This window comes from Lagenorhynchus albirostris, chromosome 1, assembly GCF_949774975.1.
Source record: "Lagenorhynchus albirostris chromosome 1, mLagAlb1.1, whole genome shotgun sequence".
Taxonomy (NCBI): Eukaryota; Metazoa; Chordata; class Mammalia; order Artiodactyla; family Delphinidae; genus Lagenorhynchus; species Lagenorhynchus albirostris.
Genome location: NC_083095.1, coordinates 158,732,111 through 158,754,029, shown reverse-complemented (window position 1 = coordinate 158,754,029; position 21,919 = coordinate 158,732,111). Strand labels below are relative to the sequence as shown.

Genomic DNA, 21,919 nt, shown 5'->3' with positions numbered 1-21,919 from the left:
GCACCACCAGGAAGGACCCTGAATCACCAAATACAGGCCAAGCAAGATGATTGGCCAGAGACAACCCGGAAACTAACCCTATCGCCACGAAACCCGAGACTGCGAGCCACGTAGAGAGCAGTCCTCCTGGGTTCCCTTACCCTCTGCTCTCTGCCCGGGCGCCCCTTCCCAATAAAGTCTCCTGCTTTGTCAGCACGTGTCTCCTCGGACAATTCATTTCCGAGTGCTCGACAAGAGTCCACTCTCAGGCCCTGGAAGGGATCTTCCTGCAACAAATTTACTTCCATTCTGACGTCATCTACCAGGAGAAGCACAAGATCCCACAGGTTAGGGGCTCACTCCCACAGGAGAGCCCCCACTGCAGACTCCAATCCCAAGCCCAGGCTGTCATCTGTGCTTCTGACCACCTGGCTGTAAATTGGAGGTTCCCAAGACCCACTCTTCAGGTTCAATTAATATGCTAGAGCAGCTCACGGAACTCAGAGGAACATTTACCTACAAGCACCAGCTTAATATAACTGGTGTATAAAGGATACAGATGAAGAGGTACATCGGGCAAGGGTCTGAGTGCAGAAGCTTCTGTCCCCATGGAACTGGGGTGCATCACAACCTGGTCTGTGGACATGCTCACCAACCCCTGAGCTCATCCCATCTGCTCGTTCACGAGTTTTTATGGAACTTAATCTGCAGCCCCAACTCCCTTGGGTGGGGGGGTGGTCAGCGGATGGGGCTGAAACTTCCAACCTTCTAATCCTTTGGCCTGCTGGTGACCGGCCCCACCCTGAGGGGATCTAGGGCCCCACCCTAAGTTACCTCATTAGCATAAACTCCTGCTCCGGAGGGGTCCTTAGAAAGAACAGAAGACGCTCTTATCACTTGGGAAATTCCAAGGGTTTAGGAGCTCTGCTCTAGGAATCAGCGACAGGACCAGATACATTACTTCTTATCCCACAGGGCCCGTCCCCCTCTGCCCTCCTCCCACCCACACGCCAGGGTCCTCCACCTCCTGAGCTTGCCTTTGCCCTTCTCTGCCTGGAAACTCTGCCCGGGTATCTGCCAGGCTCCCTCGCTCACCTTGCTCAGGTCCTTGTTTAAAGGTCACCTGTTGAAGGAAGTCTTCCTGATCAGCCCCTTGACAGCTGCAGAGCCCCTCCACTCGGGGACCCCTTCCCTCCATCATTGTTTTCTATTCATCCCGGTCACCACCTGACACGTGTGCTTAGGTGTTTACTGCCCCTCCCCCAATTAAAATACCAGCATGAAAGTGAAGGAGGCCCTAATGCCAGCGATGCCTGGGAGAAAATGTATGTGAGGACGCCCCTTTCCCGTGCAGGAGCGCCAGGCAGAGGGAGGGGAGGGTGAGGACGGCCTGCGAGAGTAGGACCAGCCCTGGCAGCTTACTGCGAACCGCTCACTGCAGCCTCTGTGGGTCCAGGCCACACTGATGCAAGCCTGGGGGTCCGAGTCACCCTCCCCACGGGCAGCAGAGTGGAACGAAAGGGGTCACTAAAGCTGCGAAGGTCATCCAGGAAAAGGGCCTTGGAGAGGACGAGACACTGAGGTGTGAGGCCCAGAGCCAGGCTCTCAGCTCATCCCTGCCTGGCGGGCTGGCCAGGCCAGGCCTGAGGCCTGAAGAGCTCCTGGGCCGCAGGACCCTGCCTCACAGTGGCTGGTGCCTCTCGGCCATGTGGCAAGCCCACCGCAGCCCCCCGCCCCAGGCCAGCCAGCGGTGACTCAGAGCGCACCCGTTGTGAGGCATCCAGTCCACACATGGCGGTTAGCGCAGTTTTCAGCACCTTGGACCCGGTCTGGGAATAAAGGGAGTAGGCCTGGGCCTGGAGCCAGAGCAGTGGGTGTCCAGGATCCCCTGGGGCTAGCCCAGCACCTGCGCGGGCCCGATTCTCTGGTGGTTTGGCACAGTGCGGACTCCAGAAAATGCAGGGTTGCAGGTACCCCGCCAGGTGAGTTTTCCTCCCCAGGCCCAGCTCCTCAGGAGCTGCTGGGCTGAGGACCCCTTTCCATTTCCAGAGGGAGCCCTGCCCGCGCAGAGGATTGGGTGAGCACAGCGGCCGAAGAGGGCTTGCTGCCACCTCCTGCAGGGCAGCCTGCACACAGGAAGGGACACACAGGATGCTTGGGCCAGGGTGGGGCTGAGCCTCCCCCAGCAGTGTCTCTGGGGAAACCTCCCTGAAGGTGCAGCCCTGCTCATCCGGGTGGATCAAAGGGCCAAGTGAGCGAGCATCTTGTAGGCACCGGGGCTGGCCCTGCGCTTCCCGGACCTGGCTTCAGCACACTTCCTCCCACGGGGAGCCTGTTGCTGCCCTGGGCAGGCGGGGACATGGCCGCTGTGGCGAGGTCCCGTCCTCCTGCTTCGCAGCTTCCTAAGCCTTGGCTTCCTGCCTGGTCTCTCCAGGGCCTGGGGACCTCGGGCTACTGACCTGGCACTGCGACCCCTGGGCAAAGGTGGCTCGGAGGAGCTTGGGCTGGGCCCAGGGGATGTGGAGCAGGTATGACCTTGCTCCAGGGGTATTCCTGGTACCTTTGAGGGAACGGGGGAAGCAGCACCCAGCACGTCCCCAGAACAGGCGCTGGATGGGAGCCAGGGTGCGGGCTGGCCCTGCAGCCGGGCAGCTCCCTGCTGTCCATCCCACCTCCCGGCCGCACACACCAATGGCAGCGGCTGGCTTTGTGTTGGGTGTTTCTACCCCTCCCCATGTCACATGTCCACGAGCCCATGTTTGGTCATTCTTGCCCACGCAGCCCTGAGGCTTGTTCCCTCGGGGAGATGGCCGTGCCTCTAGGATTGGGCTCCCACACTTGTAGGGGCGGGAGGCATGGAAAACAACATCGTTACCACCCCCCACGGCGTGCTTCTTGGTGGGACCTGTCCAGGCAAAGGCCTTATTTTGGCAAATCACCGGGTAGCCATCGGAGCGGAGCCCAAGCGCAGACGTGTGTGCGGCAGGCTCCTTATTAGGTTAATTAGGACCCCGCGGCCCCGATACTGCACAAAACTAAGATGATCTCGGCACTAGCCGAGACGGCAGATCCAAGGTGGTGTTTTCCTTGGGAGGAGTCTTGCCAAAAGTCCTGCTGAGGCAGGAGGGAGACAGACGGAAGAGGGGGTGGGGACCCCAGGAAGAGCCGAGGAGTCTGCAGACCCCACACTGGCCCCCAAACTCTGCCCCCCACTTCCTCATCTGTAAAGTTCATCCCTCTGCATGTATGATGTGCCAGGAACTGCTGGCCACTGGGTTTGGTCCATAATAAAGCGGCTAATCAAATTGGCTTCAAGCTGTACACAGATTAGCTCATTTAATCCTGGCAACAAACCCGTTCTTTTGTCAGATGGAGAAACCGAGGCCCTAGGATGTCAGTGACTGCCTAGCTGTCAGAGCCAGGAACCCAGAAGTAGCCCCTGCCCTAAAGGGGAACCAGGCCCAGGAATGTTCCAGAACAGACAAGGGTGTGGGATGTGGGATGTGGCCCACAGGGCGGCCCCAGCGCCCCTCCCTGGAGGGCCGGGCTCTCAGCCGGCAGCCACCGTGGCGTCCCCAAGGGAGGGGAGGCGCCACGCCTTGGGCCTTGCTCATTAGGCCGGGCAGGCCCATGGGCGTGGTCGCGGCTCGCTTGGTTCCTGTCTGGTAATTACACTGGGCGTGGCCTGGACCCAGTGCCGGGTGGCCTACCTGCCCACCAAGCACACCTCTGCCCCACCTGACCTCATGGCCCTGGCTTCCCTCAACACCCTCCCCGACCCTGGGCAATTTGTCAATTTCAATCCCTGTGGGAAACGAACCCAGGGCTGTCCCTGCAGCAGTGTCAAAGGAAAAACATGGACTGGAGGAAGGAGGAGGCCCAGTGAGCTCCCCCCCTCCACCGCCCGCCACCCGGTGGTGCGGGGGCAGGGGGAGGGGGAAGGGTGACACTGGCCAAGTGAGCCCAGAAGCCTGTTTTCTCAATCCGTCAAGTGATGCTTCCAACACGTTCCTTATTCATACGTGCACTCAGTGAACACGTATTCTTCACTTACTCTTGTATCAGACACTGTCCCAGGCACCAAGGAGGCATCTCCTGGACACTCAACAGTCTTATGGAGGAGACAAGGAACATCAAACCAAAAAAAAGAAATGGCAGTGAGGAGAGAAGGAAAAGAGGATGCAGGGTCCTTCAGCCTTGGGGGCCAGGGGGCTCTGCGGAGGAGAGGAAAGATGAGAAGGAGCTGGTGGGCCCAAGGTCGGGGAGACCTCCAGCGGCACGGACTCTGGGCGGGAGCCCTCCGTGGCTTGAGGAACAGACCGGAGGCCAGAGAGGCTGGATGGCCATGGTGGGGGGGGCGGGGGGCAAGCAGGAAGAGCAGACGGCCAGAGAGGGCGGCAGGGCCAGCGTGCAGAGCTGGGGTTTATCCTGAGTGTGATGGAAAAGCATTGGTGGGATTAAGCAGGAGTGACATTTTTGAATAGTGCCTCTGGCTGTGGTGGGGATAGACTTGGGACAAAGCCACAGTGGACAGATGGCGGGTCGTGGGGCAGCCCAGATCAGCCTGGGCCTGGTGCTGAAAACTTGGCCTCTGTGCACCAGTGCCGAATTGAATCTCGGAGACGGAGTTTGGGGTGAAGTAGAAAAGAATAGCTTTATTGCTGGGCTAGGCAAAGGGGGACACAGTGGGCTGGTGCCTCAAAAACTGTGTGTCCCCACCCAGAGGGATTTGGTGAGGAGTTTTATAGCAGGGGTTCAAGGGTGGGGTTGCTGATAAGGATCAGGGTGGGTGCAGGGCCTCCTTTAATCTGGCCTCAGGTGGTCTCCTCCCTTGTGTCTGTATCCCATCCTTTCCCTGATTAGAAACTGTTCGAATCTGCCCTTTGGGACTCAGGGAAGGTCATGGAGGCTGGAGTCTATTCCCTACAAACAAGAAACAGGGGACACAGAAAGGTTTCTGTGCCCAGGAGCCCACAGGGTCCTGCTCAGTTCCAGGACCCTCCTCAGCCCCCATGCGTCAGAGCAGTGAGTGGAATTCTCTTCGCTCCATTCCAATTCTATGGGAGATTTTTTCTATCCTCAAAGGGTACGTGTTATGAACAAAATGGAGAGTTTATTTAAAATTTTTTAAATATTCGGTTGAACAGAGTCACAGGTATAAAGGCCTAGTTCTTCCTTGAGCTTTTAAATTCAAGTTATGTTCTCATTTTACACATAAGCTTGGCAAATTTGAGCCATCATTTTGCGGGGGAGGGGCTTTGATTTGTGTTTGCCCATCCACATATTTTGTTAATTAAACCCCTTTAAACACATTGCATTACATCTGTACCTTTAATTTTTAATTTGATTTTTTAGTATTTCAATATCCTCAATAACAAAAACCCCTCTCAAGTACTATTTTATAAATCTAATACGTTAAGTGCAGTGACTCACATTTTCTGAGTGTTTCAATATTGCATAAGAACTTAGATTTCAAGTTGAAAATGTCAAGACTAAATTACTCAATTATGTCCTTAAATTCTAATTCCAAGGCTGGCCAGACCAGATCATCTTAAATATGAAAGCTGCAAAAAGACCAAATGCATCTGCTTAACAATGTTAAAACTGTGGGTTAGCTTCTTGTCGACATTTGGATGGACAATTCTACAGTTTTGTCATCCAAAACAATATCAGAGTTACCTTTGCAAGGAATGTTGGGTTGCGTTCTTGGCTGCCAGAATGTTTAATGTCCGGAGAGGCCCTGCCCGGTGCCCACCTGCCCGCAGGCTGTGCGAGTTTGCTCTGCCATTCTCTTCTCCCATCCTGGAGAGGGTGAGTCCTCCCAGTTAAGTCCCTAGACACGGATGACCCATCACCTAATTCCTGCCTCTATTCACAGAAGTTTGCAGTCTCCACCTTGGGGGCTCCACACTTAACTGGTCCAGGTACCCCTTCACTCAGTTCTGGATTCCTTTTCAGCTCTTCCTCTCCGTCAGCAGAGCCAGCAGGTGTTGAAATTGCATCTGGCTCTCTCTCTCCCAACCCAGTGACACAGGACTGTGGCTGCTTGGCCACATGGGGCACTGTGCCCCAGACATCTTCTCCTAACCAGAGTGTACGGGCCTCAAGCAGGCTGTGCTGCCCACTAGCCCCAGCCCACCCCAGCCAGATGTCTGGCAGCATAGACAGGACAACAGGCGTGTCCCAGCACCCCCAGGTGTCCAGAGTACCCATGTGTGTGGAAAGCAAGTCTCACCCACCAGCCATGGGCACCCGCCCAGAGCCAGCCTCCAGGCAACAACCTCACCCACCGAGCCGGCCCAGTGCATTCAAAGACAAACAATAACAAGTGTTGGCAAGGATGTGGCATAATTGGAATTCTCATACACTGCTGGTGGAAGTGGAAAATGGTGCAGATGGCAACAGTATGGCAATTCCTCAAATGGCTAAACATGGATTTAGCTATGACCCAGCGATTCCACTCCTAGGTGTAGTCCCAAAAGAAATGGACACGTGTTCACACAAAAACTTGTACACAGATGCTCATAGACGCATCATTCACCATAGCCCAAAGGTAGAAACAACCCAAATGTCTGTCAATTGATGAATGGATTAAAAAAAAGTGGTATATACATACAATTATTATTATTCAGCCATAAAAAGGAATGAAGAACTGATACATGTTAGAACATGGATGAACCTTGAATACATTTTGTTAAGTGTAAGAAGCTAAACACAGAAGGCCATACATATTTATATATTTTTTTAATTAATTAATTAATTAATTTTTGGCTGCGTTGGGTCTTCGTTGTTGCGCGTGGGCTTTCTCTAGTTGCGGCGAGCAGGGGCTGCTCTTCATTGCTGTGTGCGGGCTTCTCATTGCGGTGGCTTCTCTTGTTGCAGAGCACAGGCTCTAGGTGCACGGCCTTCAGTAGTTGTGGCATGTGGGCTTCAGTAGTTGTGCCTCCTGGGCTCTAGAGCGTCTCAGTAGTTGTGGTGCATGGGCTTAGCTGCTCCACGGCACGTGGGATCTTCCTGGACCAGGGCTCGAACCTGTGTCCTCTGCATTGGCAGGCAGATTCTTAACCCCTGTGCCACCAGGGAAGTCCCCTGGGCCCTCTCTTTAGACAGGTTCAGGGAAGGCCAGTCTCTTGAGCATTGAGTGGAGGCTTGCACAGCGTGAGGTCAGAAAGTGTGAAGGCCCCGGGCAGGCCCACTTGCTGTGTCGCCAGAAACTGCAGGGGGCGCCCAGGCAAAGCCCTGGGAGCGAGGCAGGTGCCAGGTCAGGCGGGGTCCAGCGCTGCCGTGAGTGGGAAGGGGGCCATCTGCAGGTTCTCATCGGAAAAGGACCTGTCCCTCTGCCTCTGGATGTGCGAGACTCCCCGGTCTGTATGTGGCCTGTCAATGACTCTTGGCCCAGGCCCAACCTGACCCATGTCTGGGGCCCGTGCAGAGCCCGTACTGTTGAAATGACCAGACTCTTCTTTGAATTTCCAAAACATCGCCTGCCCAAGCCACTCTGCTTTGTGGCCCGTGTACGGGTCCTCCCCAAGATATCCCTGGGGGTCCTCTGGACACTATGGCCCCAAGGGGCTCCAGAATGGAGGAAGGCCCCTCACGGGATGAAGCAGAGCATCAACGGCCCCAAAGGACAGGCATGCGGGGGTGGAAGAGGTAGTGCGTCTGGGACACCCTGCAGGCCTCGGCGGGGAGCTGGGCACCACTTGAGCTGGTGGAGCCCAGGGGATTGTGGTCCAGGGAAGCCAGGACCAGGGAAGCCTGGGCGATTCTGGTTACAAAGAGCTGGTGGGGTCGCGGGGAGAGGGCTGGGGCCTCGGTCAGGACCGACGGGCAGCCAGTCACGTGGCCTGCTGAGCCTCAGAACCACCCCCTCTCCCGCCCCCGGAAGCATGGTCTCCTTCCCTCTCTCGGGGATTCTCTTCAGCATTAGATGAGCTCCTGTGAGTAAAAGCACCTTGAAATTACAAAGTGCAAAGAACAACGCAAGAGAGGGTTACCGTCATTATTACCCAAGACTATGGCATCGTTTTTCTATCATATAATTAGTGTGTGTGTGTGGTGTGTGTTCTGGAGTGGCTTCAACATATCCTCAGAGCCAGAAGGCTGAGAGACATTGAGGGGGTTAGAAATACAAGCTGCAGGAGCACCCGCGGGTAGTCCGGAGGGTTGGGGGCGGCGGGACTAGGCCGCCCGCCCTGTCCAGGAAGTGGGCGGGGCGAGGGAGGCCGGGGGCTGGGCGCTCCGGGGTGGGAGGGGACACCGGGCGCGGGCGGGGATGCGGTGGGCGGTGGAGACGCAGCGCCGGGGGTGTCTCCCCGGGAGCCCCGCGGAGCTGCGAGGGCAGAGCCTCGGGAGCTTGCCGCGGAGACCGGCGGTCCGGCTCGCAGGGAGCGCCCTGCTGTCACCGGTGCCGACTGTTCCACACCCGCCCGCACACGCGGGAATCCCGAGCCTTCCTGGTTTCTCCAGAAAACCCCTCTGGGAGCAGATCGTGAATTCCAGGAACTTCCTGAAGGCTTGGGAAGCGAGAGAGGCCCCCCGCCCCTCCCTCCCAGCCCTTTTCTCACTCCGTCCCTTCCACTAGGAGCCCCTGCCGGCCTGGACAGGGCAGTGACCCACGGCCCCCCTCCGCACAGCCCCCCATAGAGTTCCTCCACAGCCCCACCCCATAGTCCCATCTCCCAGCCCCAGAGCCCCTCCACCCCCTTCACAGCCGCCGCAACCCCCAAAGCCCCCACCTGGTAGAGAAGGCTCATCGTGCCTGTTTCAGCAGCCCGGTAAGGGTCAGGGCAGGTGCTTCTGGCTGAGGGACCGTGGGCACTGCCTGGGGACAGGGATGCCAGGAGAGGCTGGAAGACCACCCAGTGTGGCCGGGGTCTCAGAGGAGCATGAGATTTGAGTAAAGAAGGCTGTTCCAGCTCAGGGAGCAGATCAGGAGGAAAGGGAAGATAAATCCAAGGACAATGCAGAAGGACAGAAAAAGTGTAAGGAGACGTCAGGGGTACAGAAGGTTGCTTCAGTAAGTCTACCTTCAACTAGTATGAAACAAAAAAGGAGAGAACATGGAGGGAGGAAAGTTAGCAATAAAATAAAAGAAGAAAACATTTCCAGTCCTAAAGAGTCTTCAGACGGAATGGTCTACGGAATGCAGGATGAAGGAAAAATGACCTGCCCTTAGAAATATCTGCATGAAAGTCCAGGACAACAGTGTAAGAAAAGGTTGAAAGATTCCAAAGAGGGTCAAAGCAAAATGTTCGCTGCAAAGGAGTGAGAATCACACTGGCACCAGACTTCCTGTGGGTAGCAATGGGTGTTACGAAGACAGTAATTTTGAACCTAGTTTTCCATACGGGCAGACCTCGGAGAGACTGAGGGTTCAGACCAGACCACCGCAGTAAAGCAAATACTGCAATAAAGTGAGTCACACAAATTTTGGGGCTTCCCAATGTATATAAAACTTACGTTTATACTGTAGTCTATTAAGTGTGTGATAGCATTGTCTTAGTTAAAAATACTTTATTGCTAAAAAATGCTGTCCTCTGGCAACACAGTGTTGCCACAGACCTTCAACTTGTGAAAGACAAAATATCTTCGAGGTGCAATAAAGCGAGGTCTGCCTGTACTTGGCCAAATTATCAGTCACGTATGGGACAGAATGAAGATATTTTCACACCTTCAAGGATTCAATAAAACACACACCTCCCATGCATTCTTTCTTGGACAGTTACTTGATGTTTTTCAGCAAAATGAGAAAGAAAACTAAGAGAAAAACATGTTATTTGGACTCTAGAATGACCCTCCTGGGGGCGGTAAGGGGAGTCTCAGGGTTGACAGCTCTGCAGGCGGGAGCAGGGAGTGGGCTGGGGAGAAGCTTTGGGAACAAAGAAATTGAGGCTCTGGGAGAGGCACCTGATTAGTTTACTAACAAGAAGGAAGAAAGGAATTTAAAAGCTACAGGGAAAAACATGTATACTACAAATGAAGTTTCAAATGTAAGGCAAACTAAAATGAGATAGGATTTTAAGCTACTGAGGGAGTGTGTTCACCCAACTGGCCCTGGATGCTAAAAATATCTTCCTGGAGTGGTCCGAAGTGAGGGTGACTGTAGGTTCACAGAGAAGACTTAGCCTTCATATCAGGAAGTCCATTAATCACAAGACCCAAGGACGGATAAGCATTCCACTGAGGCTTCGGGGAATAACCAGCAAGATATTTAAAAACAGAAATGATAAAAAAAAGGACTAGCCCTGGAGTGGTGGAACTTTGCGGGGGGAAGGTCAGGGGTGGGAGGGGGAGGAAAGAGACATTTTATCACTGCGTTTCGGGGGGAATTATTTGGTTGTTTAACCTTGTTCATACGTATTACTTTGATTAAAATTCGTAAATGTTAAACATGAAACCAGTGATCAAATTACTTCCAAAGTCCACAAAGTTCATGACTGGACAATCCCTATAGTAAACACAGTTCGCTGTTTTACTTTGTAAAGTATTTTCATTGGCACTTTCTCAATTAGTTTTACAACCCATGTATACAGAGCATGCATCCTTTACCCTACTGTATACAAGAAGGGGAAAAAAAACCAGCTTCAAATATTTACCTAAGGGCACGGTGCCAGCGGGGGCAGCGTGGGTGGGTGGCTGAAGAATAACAATAATTATAACAGCTCCCCACCCCTACCCCCCAAGTGGATGCTTCCAGGTACCAGAGCAGGTAACTGGGACCCCTCCCTGCACTCAGGGCCACATCCCTCTGTAGTCTCAGATCAATGAATCTTTCTCTTGTTTCAGAGGCTTCCCAGCAAAGAGCTCGGCCCCCTCCTCCCCTCGGGCCAGAGCAGTTCTATTTTTATTTCTGGTCATTGCATATGGCTTATGTCCCAGCCGGTGACTGTGCTCTGGGTGCCAGGCTCCTTGGCAGCGGCCCTAATTCGGGAGCAGAGATCTACCCAGTGCAGGGACAGCCTGCAGGCCTGCCTGGAGGAGCCCAGATGATTCACGCCAGCCCCATCCTTGGACGATGTAAAATTGTCCAGCGTTTCACACCTGAAGCAAATATGGAGAAAGAGACAACCCCAGAGGTCCCACTACCTAGTTCTAATCCTAAGTAAATGCTATGTTGAAGGTACTGGTGAAAGCCTCTTGGGCGTTTCTGAGCCACCCCACCCTGTCCTCCCTGCATCCTCTGTACTCCTGGCCAGTGGGTACCGATGCTTGAGGAACAGGGTCATTGCTCCACGTGTTTCCCGGCTCTACAAGCACGATGCTATGGAAGCCTTCCTGTTTGCAGCTTGCTTTCTTTGTGCAGCACCGTTTTTGGATATCGTAATCGTAAGGTTAATGCCCTCAGTTCTGCATGGCGCCATTGCACAGATGTGCAGGCAGCCACTGGGCATGTCCTTTCTCACGTGGGCGCACATGGGGGCCTTTGGGCGTGTCCGGGTTTTGCTCTCCCCGAAGGCACTGCCATGAATGCTGGTGGACACCTCCTGGGGGTGGGGATGGGATGCTCCCCAGCTTAGCTTGGGCAAGCTTTTAGCCTCACACAAGTGCTATTGTGATTTTAATTCCAAACATTATACCTGAGTTTTGAAAATTCAGAGAATTAACCAAAATAAGTAGGCAAAAATAATCTATTTTTCACTACCTAAAAACTGCTTGACTTTTATGTCTTTTACCAGTATTTTTTCTGTGCATACAAATATGTAATTACAATTATATAGCTGTAGAGAACATTCTTTTAAGTTTTTTTAAAAATTTATTTAATTAATTAATTTATTTTTGGCTGCATTGGGTCTTTGTTGCTGCGCGCGGGCTTTCTCTAGTTGCGGTGAGCGGGGGCTCGTTGTGGTGCGTGTGCTTCTTATTGCGGTGGCTTCTCTTGTTGTGGAGCACGGGCTCTAGGCGCCTGGGCTTCAGGAGTTGTGGCCCCTGGGCTCTAGAGTGCAGGCTCAGTAGTTGTGGCGTACGGGCTTAGTTGCTCCACGGCATGTGGGATCTTCCCAGACCAGGGCTCGAACCCGTGTCCCCTGCATTGGCAGGTGGATTCTTAACCACTGCGCCACAGGGAAGCCCTAAAGAACATTTTTTAAAATTAAAATGTGTGGAATTCCCTGGCAGTCCAGTGGTTAGGACTCTGTGCTTTCACTGCCAAGGGCCCCGGTTCAATCCATGGTCGGGGAACTAAGATTCCACAAGTCGAGTGACGCAGCCAAAAAAAAAAGAAAAAAAACCGTCGTTTTATTTTGCATGTTGTTTTATAACCTGCCTTTTCACTTAATAATATAGTGAATATTGGGCATATTGGACATCACATAGCTCATTTAACTAACCCCCATTCCTATTGATACTATTTTAAACATTTTGGTAATTTTAACAGATAACTTTAACTTTTTAATTATTTATTATTATTCATTTTTATTTATTATTTATTATTATTTAATATTTGCTGCATTCATAATATATGTAATGGAAGTGTGAGTTTCGACCCCCACCCCAGTGAGGGCTCATCATGGCCGAGGCTTGCTGTGTGTGCCTCCCCAGCCCGTGTACCCCACCGCCGAGAATTTGAGGGGTGCACTTCCACTGCAGTCAAAGGCCACACACTAGCAGCTTTGTTCCCAGAGTGGACGGTTCACGTAAGAAATTCCCCAGACTGTGGCTGGGAGAGAGCTGCGGAGCCCTGGATGAGCCACCCTCCAGGCTGGGTCCACACAGTTAACACTCCGGAACGTGCTTATGGTTAGAAAGAGCAGGACAAGCGAGGGGAGTAGCTTCCGCTCATCAGGGCCCGAGCTCAGTACCTATTTTCCCGAAGGAGTAATGGATCACTAAGCAGTAGCCCTTGTGTGACTTGTGCATGTGTTGACAACACTTCCTGGGAGGTCCAAGGGGAAGCCTGTTGATTATGCAAATCATATTGGTATTCATTGTTGGTACTCACCCAGGACTCCAGTGGAATTCACAAATAACTCGTTGCCCCACTGTTTGATGCTGGGGATGGAAGACACTGTGATGGGGGCAGGGGCTACAGGCTAAGCCCAGAGCACCGCTTCTCTGGGCCTCTCTCTCCCGTGAATGTGGGTGACCACGATGTGAAACTAACAAGGGCCCTGTGCTTCCGCACCGTCTCCATCAACACCTGCCGGTCCTGGGGCCGCTGCTGCAGGTTGTCTGTTCCACGAGGCTGCAGCCGGGTGCTGTCACTGGGTCAAGATGCTTTCCACTTGGAAAGCCTTCGGAGTGGTGCTAATGGCTGAAAGTTTATCATAGATAGAGGGGGCTTGACTGGGGGCACTGAGCCACCCACGTCCCCGGAATAAGTTACACAGTCTAACCTGTTACTCAAGGCCCTCTGCCGCGAGCCCAGCTCACCGAAGGCCAGCCCACACCCCAACAGGACTGCCAAGGGCATGGGGAGATAGTTGCAGATTTCCCCCTGAAAAATACTGCAGCCCCCGCTTTGCCTCCTGATCAGGCTCCCCTGCAGAATGCAGATCCTTGCCACCCCCCCCTCCCCGCCCCCCGCAGCGGGGCGCTCACGGCCTGCGGGCCAGTGTCATGCGATGGGAAATGCTCAGCCAGCCTCTGCCCTCTGGGAGGGCACGCCCTGCACCAGATGCCACCCCACTACCTGTGCAAAGGCAGCTCTCTGGTCATCCCCATCACGGGAGACCTGAAGCAGGCCAGGCTGGCCCGGCAGGGGTCTCCCCCTTATTCGGTGATAGGGGTCTGTCCCAGCCGGGAGCAGCACATGCCCACTGTCAGCTCTGGTCAGGGACTTGCTGTCGTCCTGCTGGCCTGCTGGCTCTTTTGAATTCTGTTAACCAATACATTGCCCAGTGCACCCCACGCCTCTGTGCAAACTCCCCCCGCGCCCTCAGCTCTGCACCTAACTGCCTTCAGTTTGACCTTTTAATCTGACACCTGGTCACTGCCCAGGGCTGAGGTCCTGTCCCCACAGACCCTCCCCCACACTGCTTACGTGCTCTGTTTGTGGACACGCACGAGTAAATCTGCTTTTCAAGCACCGGGAAAACCTATTGTTTATTTTCTTCCTTCTACACCACTGGGGGCCTCTCTGGGTCTCTACGGATCCCAGGTTCCTGAAATGGAGGCTTCCTGAACGCCAGGCACCACCCCCATCTTTTGGAAAGGAACCCCAGCAGAGCCCTCGACCTCTTTCAAACCTTTGCCGTGACATCAGGACGGATGGCTGTTTTTTCCCCATCAATGTTTTTGAAGCTTTTGGGCTCTCAGCACACAATTATTTATGGAAGCGGCTCCATCTCGCGTGCTGCTGTCCGGGGAGTTCTGAGCAACCAGGAACCGTCTCCAAGAAGGCGCAATCACGGCCGTCCTGGGAACACGCTCCCACCAAGACCGGGCTGGCTCCACACGTCTCGGCACCAGAAAGACTTTTGTTTGAAAACGTATGCTTGTTTCCCTGACGGTTCAGTGTGTGCCGGGGGCCATTCCCTTCCCACCCCTCCTCCTCGTCTGTAACGCAGAAAACAAGCTCTCATCAGGAAACGCCTGCCGGTGTGGATGGAGCTTTAGGAAAAAGCATCTTTCGTCCACTGCAAGGCCTTCCGTTGTTGCTATTTTACGTTTCTTCATGGTTTTCACGTAGCCTACGTATGAAGAGGTGATGAGAATCACAGTCCTGGGTCTGTGCCTGGTAGAGCTGCGACCGTGGGGCGGAAGCACAGCCGTGGTCCAGGCCCTCTCCCTGCCCTGCCCGTCTCGGACAGGCCCTGCTTCGGAGAGCGGCTGGGGCAGTTCATGACCATGGGAGATGGACCACAACAGATGCTGTCCCTCCCCCCAGATCCCGGGGACCCCTGGCCCTGTCTCCGCAGTGCCAGCCTGGCCCCCGTGGCAGAGCAGTTCCGGGTCAGTCTCCAAGGCTGACCTGGGGGACCTAGGTGGGCTGCATCTAGGGCATTTTCTGGACAAGCGCTATGCCCTGCACAGGAACCTGCCTTTCTTTTCAGCGCTCCTGGGGATTGAGGCTGATAAGCTTTCTGTGGGGTGGGAGGGGGAATGTGATGATCCGGGGGCCCCGGGGTAGAGCCAGAAGAGCACTGACCCCCTGCAAAGCCTTCTCCCTCTCCCAGTGTTAAGGCCCGCCAGTTCCAGGCTGGTGTGCGCCCCTGAGCCAACTACATCCAACTGCCTGAGCTGGGTCATTTCAGTTCCCTCCCCTCCCAGAGCCTCTCCAATGCCCATCAAAGGACCGGCTCTGGCAAATAATGAATCATAAATTTTATTTCAAAATGTAAACGTCACTAAACATGCATACACGTTAAAACAATAAAATTTACAATTTAGTTAATTTTTTTTTTTTGCATAGGACATCATTACAATATAGAATCTATGCCTTACAAAATACATACAAAGTTTTATCCGAGCAAGCCAAGGCCAGATTGGGAACTGTACAACTGTAATACTTCACTGTAGTGATCCAGGAAAGACGAAACATGGCCTTCGGAAGCATGGTGTGGTGCTGGTTAAAAAAAACAACAAAGAAAGTTCCTATGGAAAAGGAAAACGTGTGCTCGATGGAAATGGTCTTGGACCCTTGGATTCTACCTTGGGATTTTGGCAAACAATTCCAGAGAAGCTCCACCGATGGCTTTGGGAGGAGGAGGGGCCCCTTGTGCAGAGACCCGGCGTGCACCCGGCCCACCCACACAGCAATTCCCGGCCCCGTGGGAGCCACAGCGGCCCGCGCCCGACAACCCACAGCTGCTCGGGAGAGCGACGCCTCCAGCCCGCAGGGTCCTTGGCACTTGGCACAAGGGACTCTCCAAGGTGAGGCGAGGGAGCGAAGCCTCCCACCCACACCCAGACAGGCACCCCGACCCAGGACTGGACGCCTCCCCCCGGGTGTCTGAGCCACACTGGGAAGTGGCCCCCTGCTCCATGGAAGGCAGGCTGGGGAGGGAGGTATCTGGCCTCGGACAGGCGGCCCTGGGCTGAGTGGGAGAGACGGCCTTCACCCAGACCTGTGGTTGCCGGGCAGGCATTCAGCTTGGTTTCCAAACGAGCACGTGCAGCAGCCTGTCGCCATGTCACTAGGAAGACGTCCCGAGCCCTGAGAGAAAGCTGCTTACGCGGCCCCGCCGACCCCCATGCATCCTGTGTCCCCCGCAGGGAATGCATGATGCGCGGGGCAGGGGAAGCCACTTTCTCCCATCCTGTTCATCTTTAAATAAAAGGAGTAAGGTTTTAAAGCTGCATGAGAAGGGGAGAGGCTGAGTGGGGTCGGGGGAACACTGCAAGTCCAATACCTCGATGGGGGTCAGTAGAAACCAAGTGTGGCCCCAGGCTCACGCCTCCCACCGAGTCCAACTCTTCTAACTGATGAGAGACAGAGTAGCAGGTGGGGGAAGGGCCTCTCCCTAAACGGTGTTCAGGCATTAATCAGTAGTAAGTTGGACTGTGCATCCGAATTCTGGTACAAAATTCTCTGGGATGTGTCTGGGACAAACCTTTGAAAACTCAGCCTCAGAATTGGGAAAATCAGTTACAGGACCTGGCTTTTCCCAGGGTGATCCTGAATTCAAAAAGGGTCAGCCCACACCCTTGATTTTAGCTTTGGAAAATATGGTCACCAGAATCGCACGTGGAATCTTTGGACAGAAGGATGTGGGTGACCTGCAAAGCATTTCTTACCGGCTACAGCGTGATGGATATAACAGGCCCTTCAAACCTTCCAGCACTCAGTCTTTAAATGACTTTGGAAAAAGGGTTTGAAAAAAAAAAAAAGTGATAGCTGTCAGAAGTCAAAAACATCAGGTAGCCTTGTAAACACAGCCGAAACCAGGAGTTGAGAAATGAGGGGACGCTATTGCTCAGATCACGCGTCCCTGTTCGGTGGCCCTCTCGTTTGCTGAGCTCTAGGGGCGAGTCCCTGGGGCGTGCGTGGACGCTGGCAGCCACCTTAGCACCTGCTTCTGGCAAGAAAAGCGGCCAGTCTTCTGCAGACACTGGGCTGGGGGGAGGGGAGGAGACTTGGAGACCCCGCTTCTGCCGCACTTCACTTGGACCCCAGAAAGCCACCAGCCCTGTCTGTGTGTCCCCAGAAGAGGGCTGGGGGCCACCTGTGGCCCAGCTGTCTGTCCCCACCTCCGAATCACCTTCCCTGGTCTGAGCTGTGACCCAGGGCATGGGGAGGTCTGGGGACCGAGTGCTGCTGGAGTTTGCACCTGGAGGCTGCACCCTGGCGAATCCTGCACCTGCCCGGATGCGTGGCCTCAGAATAAAGGGGGATCGTCGTGCACCCCGAGTGCCGTGGGTGGGGTGCAGCAGGATGTAGGTAGGGCACCTCCAGGACCACATTCCCATCGAGGGCATCACTGCCCATTCCTACATAGCACCCAACAAGAGAGGGCCCCAGGGCCCTTCGTGGAAGGGGCTGCGTTTTTCCCGATGGCTGTAGAACAGGGTAGGTGTATGGGGAGCTGACAACCCTAACATGGCTGACGCAAAGAGGGCTTCCTTGTTCGGGACATGGGCTGAACACCAGCCCCCTGGTTGAGTCCAGGGTCACTTGTAGGCCTTTTTGGAGGGAAACTCTCCCTTCAGTCAGGCAACCTTTGTTTTGAGATCTCTGCCCCCTTGGCCTTGCAAGCACTGGAGTCGGCCACAAAAGAAAGGTTTGAGTTTTCGCTACTGTTTCTAGGAGTCCTGGGGGTTCCTCACTCACACTGAAGCCAGCAAGCATGGCCATAAACCAGAAAAATGAAAGACCCTGAAACAAACCCAGGCCGGGAAGACAATTCTACATCTTAGAAAAAAATACAGGCTGTTCAGCAGGGTCGCCAACCGTGTAACTGCTTTCCGTGGGGGTCTGAGCGGGTGCGGCCTTCCGGGGCCTGCCACCGCACGCTTCTTTTCCACACGCACTCCACGTGTCGCGATGATGAGATGCTAGCAAGAGCCCATTCGAACTTAGCCTGAGATACATGGATTTTTCCCACCCTTCAAGTGAGATGAATTTTAGCCCCAGATGAGTCAGGTTGCCTGCTGGCTGGAACCCCAGGCCGAGTGCTTGGGGCTGCCGGGCGGGAGTTCCCTCCAGGTGACCCGAGGCAGAAGTACGGTGGCCTGTCTCCCGACCAGGCCCACTTCAGAAGGACCGCAACCTGCCATCAGACGAGAACTACTTTGGGAACGAAGACACACTCATCTGCCGAAAAGAGCCAACGCGCCTGCATATTTCTGTTTTAAGGCAATGTCACCCTTCCATCTATCAGACGGAACAGCCCTGGGTCACTTAGAGGAAACATTAAATTAAGTGCTCTCTTTGGAAACAGCAAACGCCCGCTCTCCCTCCCCCACCCCCCCCACCCCGCCTCTAAAACAAACCACTCTTCTTTTATTCCACGATGACTGGGTTTAGAGTCCTTTTGCCCCCTTCCTATATGCAGAGAGCAGGGGGGTCAGAAACCCTTGTTGCTCCGCGATGCTGCGGGCAGGTCACAGGAAGCGCGGCCCCTCGGGGCACGTGGCTTCTCCCTGCCTTCAGGGACCCGTGCGGGGCGAGCACACCAAAGGACTTTGGAATAAAATTCCTGAACCTGGAATGTGAGTTCCTGAGACATGAAGTGTATTCGGAGTGTGGCGTTCTCTGCCCCACCCAGAAACAACTTTGGGAGGGACCTCCGAGGGCCCTTCCGGGCCTCACTTTGGAACCGGGCGTGAAGAGCTCTCACCCCAGGTGCTCAGGGCGCGGCTCCGTCCAGGTGGCCAGCACGTCCCGTTCTCTCTCCTGGACCAAATGCGAGCAGGGCTGTCACACAACCCAACGAGAGCCAGGGTGGGGCCACCCCCTCACCCCACGCCATTCCCGCCTGGTTCCCACCCATAGCAAGAGCAACGCTCCCGCACAGCTCAGGAGCTACCACGCTACTCAGAAGCCACCACCACACCACTGGCTGATCCCAGCTGACAAACAGCAGAGTTAGAGATGGCAACCAGAGCGCTGCAGACAGCAGCCTGCCTGCCCCTGGCTGCTAGGGACAGAGGGTGCCCATCTGCTCTGGAGCCGCCCAGGGGCTACGAGCACCAGCTGGGCCTGGGTCTCCGGGGTTCCTCTGTGCTGCATCCCTCGCCGTGACCGGCTCGGGGTGGAAGCAGAATGACCACAACCAAGGCACTCTGGGCTCAGGGAAGCCCCTCTACGGCCCTCTGAGGTCCCAAGGATCATCCCTCCTCATCGAAATGAACAGAGGTCTCTGCAAGATACCCCAAGTCCTTCCCAAACCCACACTCCCTGCCCCAACACACACACACACACACACACACACACACACACACACACACACACACACACTCACACCCACACACACTGTCCTGGGGACTTGTATTTACAGGCCCCGACTCCCTGGAGGAAGGGAAGGGAGGTGACTGGGCAGGTGGTGGCTTCAGCTCTCCACTGAGGAGTGCGCTGGAGCCCGGCCTGACCCACCTGCCCAGGTCAGAGCTCCGGGAGAGACGTCCCCGGCTCTCTGCCCGCCCCCGTCAGCACGGAAAGGCTGGCGGTGGGGCCCTGCACCCTACTGCCCCACAGGCCGGGGCCTCCCAGGTAGGAGGGGAAGGGAGGAGTCCAGGGGACACAGGGCTCATGGAGAAGCTGAGGGTTCGCTAATTCTGAGCTGGGGACACGGTGGGTCTGAAAAAAGCGTTTCCCACAACTTCCGTCCGGTGTTCCCCAGGGAGGAAAGAGAATGCACGTTCTCCGACTGCATTTCCCATGACATCCGCCTCGCCACCCCCCAACGTTCCAAGTCACAATGTTCCGGTCTCTTGCTACGGAACAGTCTCTGTGAAGAGCCGAGCGCGGCCACAGCAAGCCACACACACAGAGCGTCTGGCCGGGTGGCCCCGCTTTACCCATCGTGTCAAACAAAGGCATCCCAAGAGCAGGGCCGGTCGGGGAGAATGTGGGAACTGGACGCACCAATGACACCTTCGGACACCCTTGTAGGAGGCCAGTCAGAGAACGTGGTGTAATAGTGGAAGGTCCTGGGGCCTTCTGTGGGGACACAGCAGCGGGCGGGGGCCCTGGCCATGTGGACATCAGATGGTGCGGCCGGCTGCCCAACACGGGTTTGCATCTCTGCTTCCGGCGCTCCGAGGGGGACCTGGGCAGGGTCCCGGAGGCGAGGACCCCTACAGTCTCCCTGGGGAGTCCTCCCCTTACCCATCACGGCTTAAGGCGTCCCTCTGAGCCGTCTGCATTCTGAGCCCACTGCCAGCTGGGGCGAGGCTGAAGCTGGGCAGGGGGCAGGAAGAGGGAGCCGCGGGCGCTGCTTAGGGGGTCTGCCCTGAAAGCACAAGGTCGGTGACCACGGCTCCAAACTAACCGACCGGCCTATCCGCCGCCTGCGCTGAGCTTCACCTGCACTGCCTTGCCCCCAGTGTGTGCCCAAACGTAAAAGGAAATTCCAGAGTGCAAATCTATGTACAGAGTAAGGCGGCAGGAAGGGGGTGTCCTCACTGACCTCGTGGAACATGTCCATCCCTGAGAAAGGGGGGTTCAACACCGCTGAATCACCTTCGTGGGTATGTCTCTTGTGCAATCGTGGATGGTGTTTTTTGGAATTTTTTCGTTGTTTTTTTACAAATTTGACACCTGAGGTGAAGAAAATCGTTTTTTTTGTTGTCATTCATAAAGTTCTCTCTCTTCTGATTACAAAAGGAAACGACACGGAATCACGGGAGGAAGTGAGAGCATCTGCTCATGGCTATGGTAAGGAGGAGAGGCCGCGGGGCTGGGCGGGGCCTAGGGTGGGCGTGGCAAGGAAGGGCGTGGCTTGCCGCAGGCCCCGCCCCACCCCGCCGCGCCGCCGGCGCTCAGGGCGAGCTGGCCGGGCTGATGGTGGGGCTGCTGGCGTCCGAGCGGCTGTAGTCGCTGAGTGAGCCGGTCCGCGAGCCCCCGCCGCGCCGCTGCAGCATCCCTGGGTGGAAGTTGGCGTGGCGGCGCGCGTGCTTGGTCAGGTGGTCGCTGCGCATGAAGCGCTTGTCGCAGATGGGGCAGCTGAACTTCTTCTCGCCCGTGTGCGTGCGGTAGTGCCGCGCCAGCTCGTCAGAGCGCGCGAACTTCTTGTTGCAGTCCTGCCAGCTGCAGGCGAAGGGGCGCTCCCCTGTGGGCGACACGGCAGAGGGAGGGTCAGTCACAGCCCACACCCAAGCCTGCCCCTCCCTCCCTGCGCACCTCCCTCGGTGCCCCGTCTCTGACAGCCTCGGCGACAAATCCTTCAGGGTACAGGTGTGGGTGCCAGCGCCCTCCTGTCCGCAGGGTGGATGTAAGCAGACATCTCCCGAGAGGAAATGGCAGCATGCCAGGTGCTGCGGCCCCCTCAAGTACCCGGCACGGCGTGCCACGCAGCACCCTCTGCAGGGTCAGCTGTCCCTAGGCGGTGGCGGGGAGCACAGGCCGGTCCCTGGGCTCTAAGAAGGGAAACTAGGAGGAGAGGGTGGAGGGGTCAGGGAGAGCTCGCAGGCCTGCAACTTTGGCCACACCACCCTGGCCCCACCAGGAGCCCTACTCCAGAGGCCCCAAGCCCTGCAGGGCCTGCAGACAATTTGCTGACGCCAGCGCCCAGCCACCATTCAGATGGTCCACAGTCTCCTCATCTGTAACATGAATGGGTCAGGATGGACTATTTCCAGGGCCTGACAGTCTGTGACGGAGATGTCTGTTTACCGCAACAGGCTCCAACTAGAGTCTGCAGCTCCTCCTCTCAGAGATCTTCCAACATGGCCAACAGGCAGCACAGGAGGAGGCTGCGGGGTGACACCTAGCAGGGGGAGGTAAGGAAGGCTGGCTACGGTCAGCACCTCGTCCCTCCCTCCCATCCCCTGCTCAGGGCAAGGGGCAGGCCAGCCTTTACCCAGGCAAACTCTGAACCACGCACACACACGACATCAA

At 55.5% G+C, this 21,919-nt stretch overlaps 1 protein-coding gene across 2 annotated transcripts in view; it reads right to left on the bottom strand.

The window, feature by feature from the left end:
* Positions 1 to 15,228: 15,228 nt before the first annotated feature.
* KLF13 (KLF transcription factor 13) overlaps positions 15,229 to 21,919 on the bottom strand; it is a 45,650-nt gene continuing 38,959 nt past the window's right edge. The window contains exons 2-3 of one of the 2 annotated variants that reach the window (XR_009541996.1): positions 20,490 to 21,131; positions 15,229 to 15,484 (exon numbers count right to left, since the gene is read on the bottom strand). Coding sequence is in view for 1 of the 2 variants with exons in the window: in XM_060157058.1 (XP_060013041.1) it covers positions 20,842 to 21,131 (290 nt within the window). In the remaining variant the exon portion in view is untranslated. Of the gene's footprint in view, positions 15,485 to 18,569; positions 21,132 to 21,919 lie in introns of those variants that run through there. The other variant, XM_060157058.1, reaches the window with a different exon arrangement.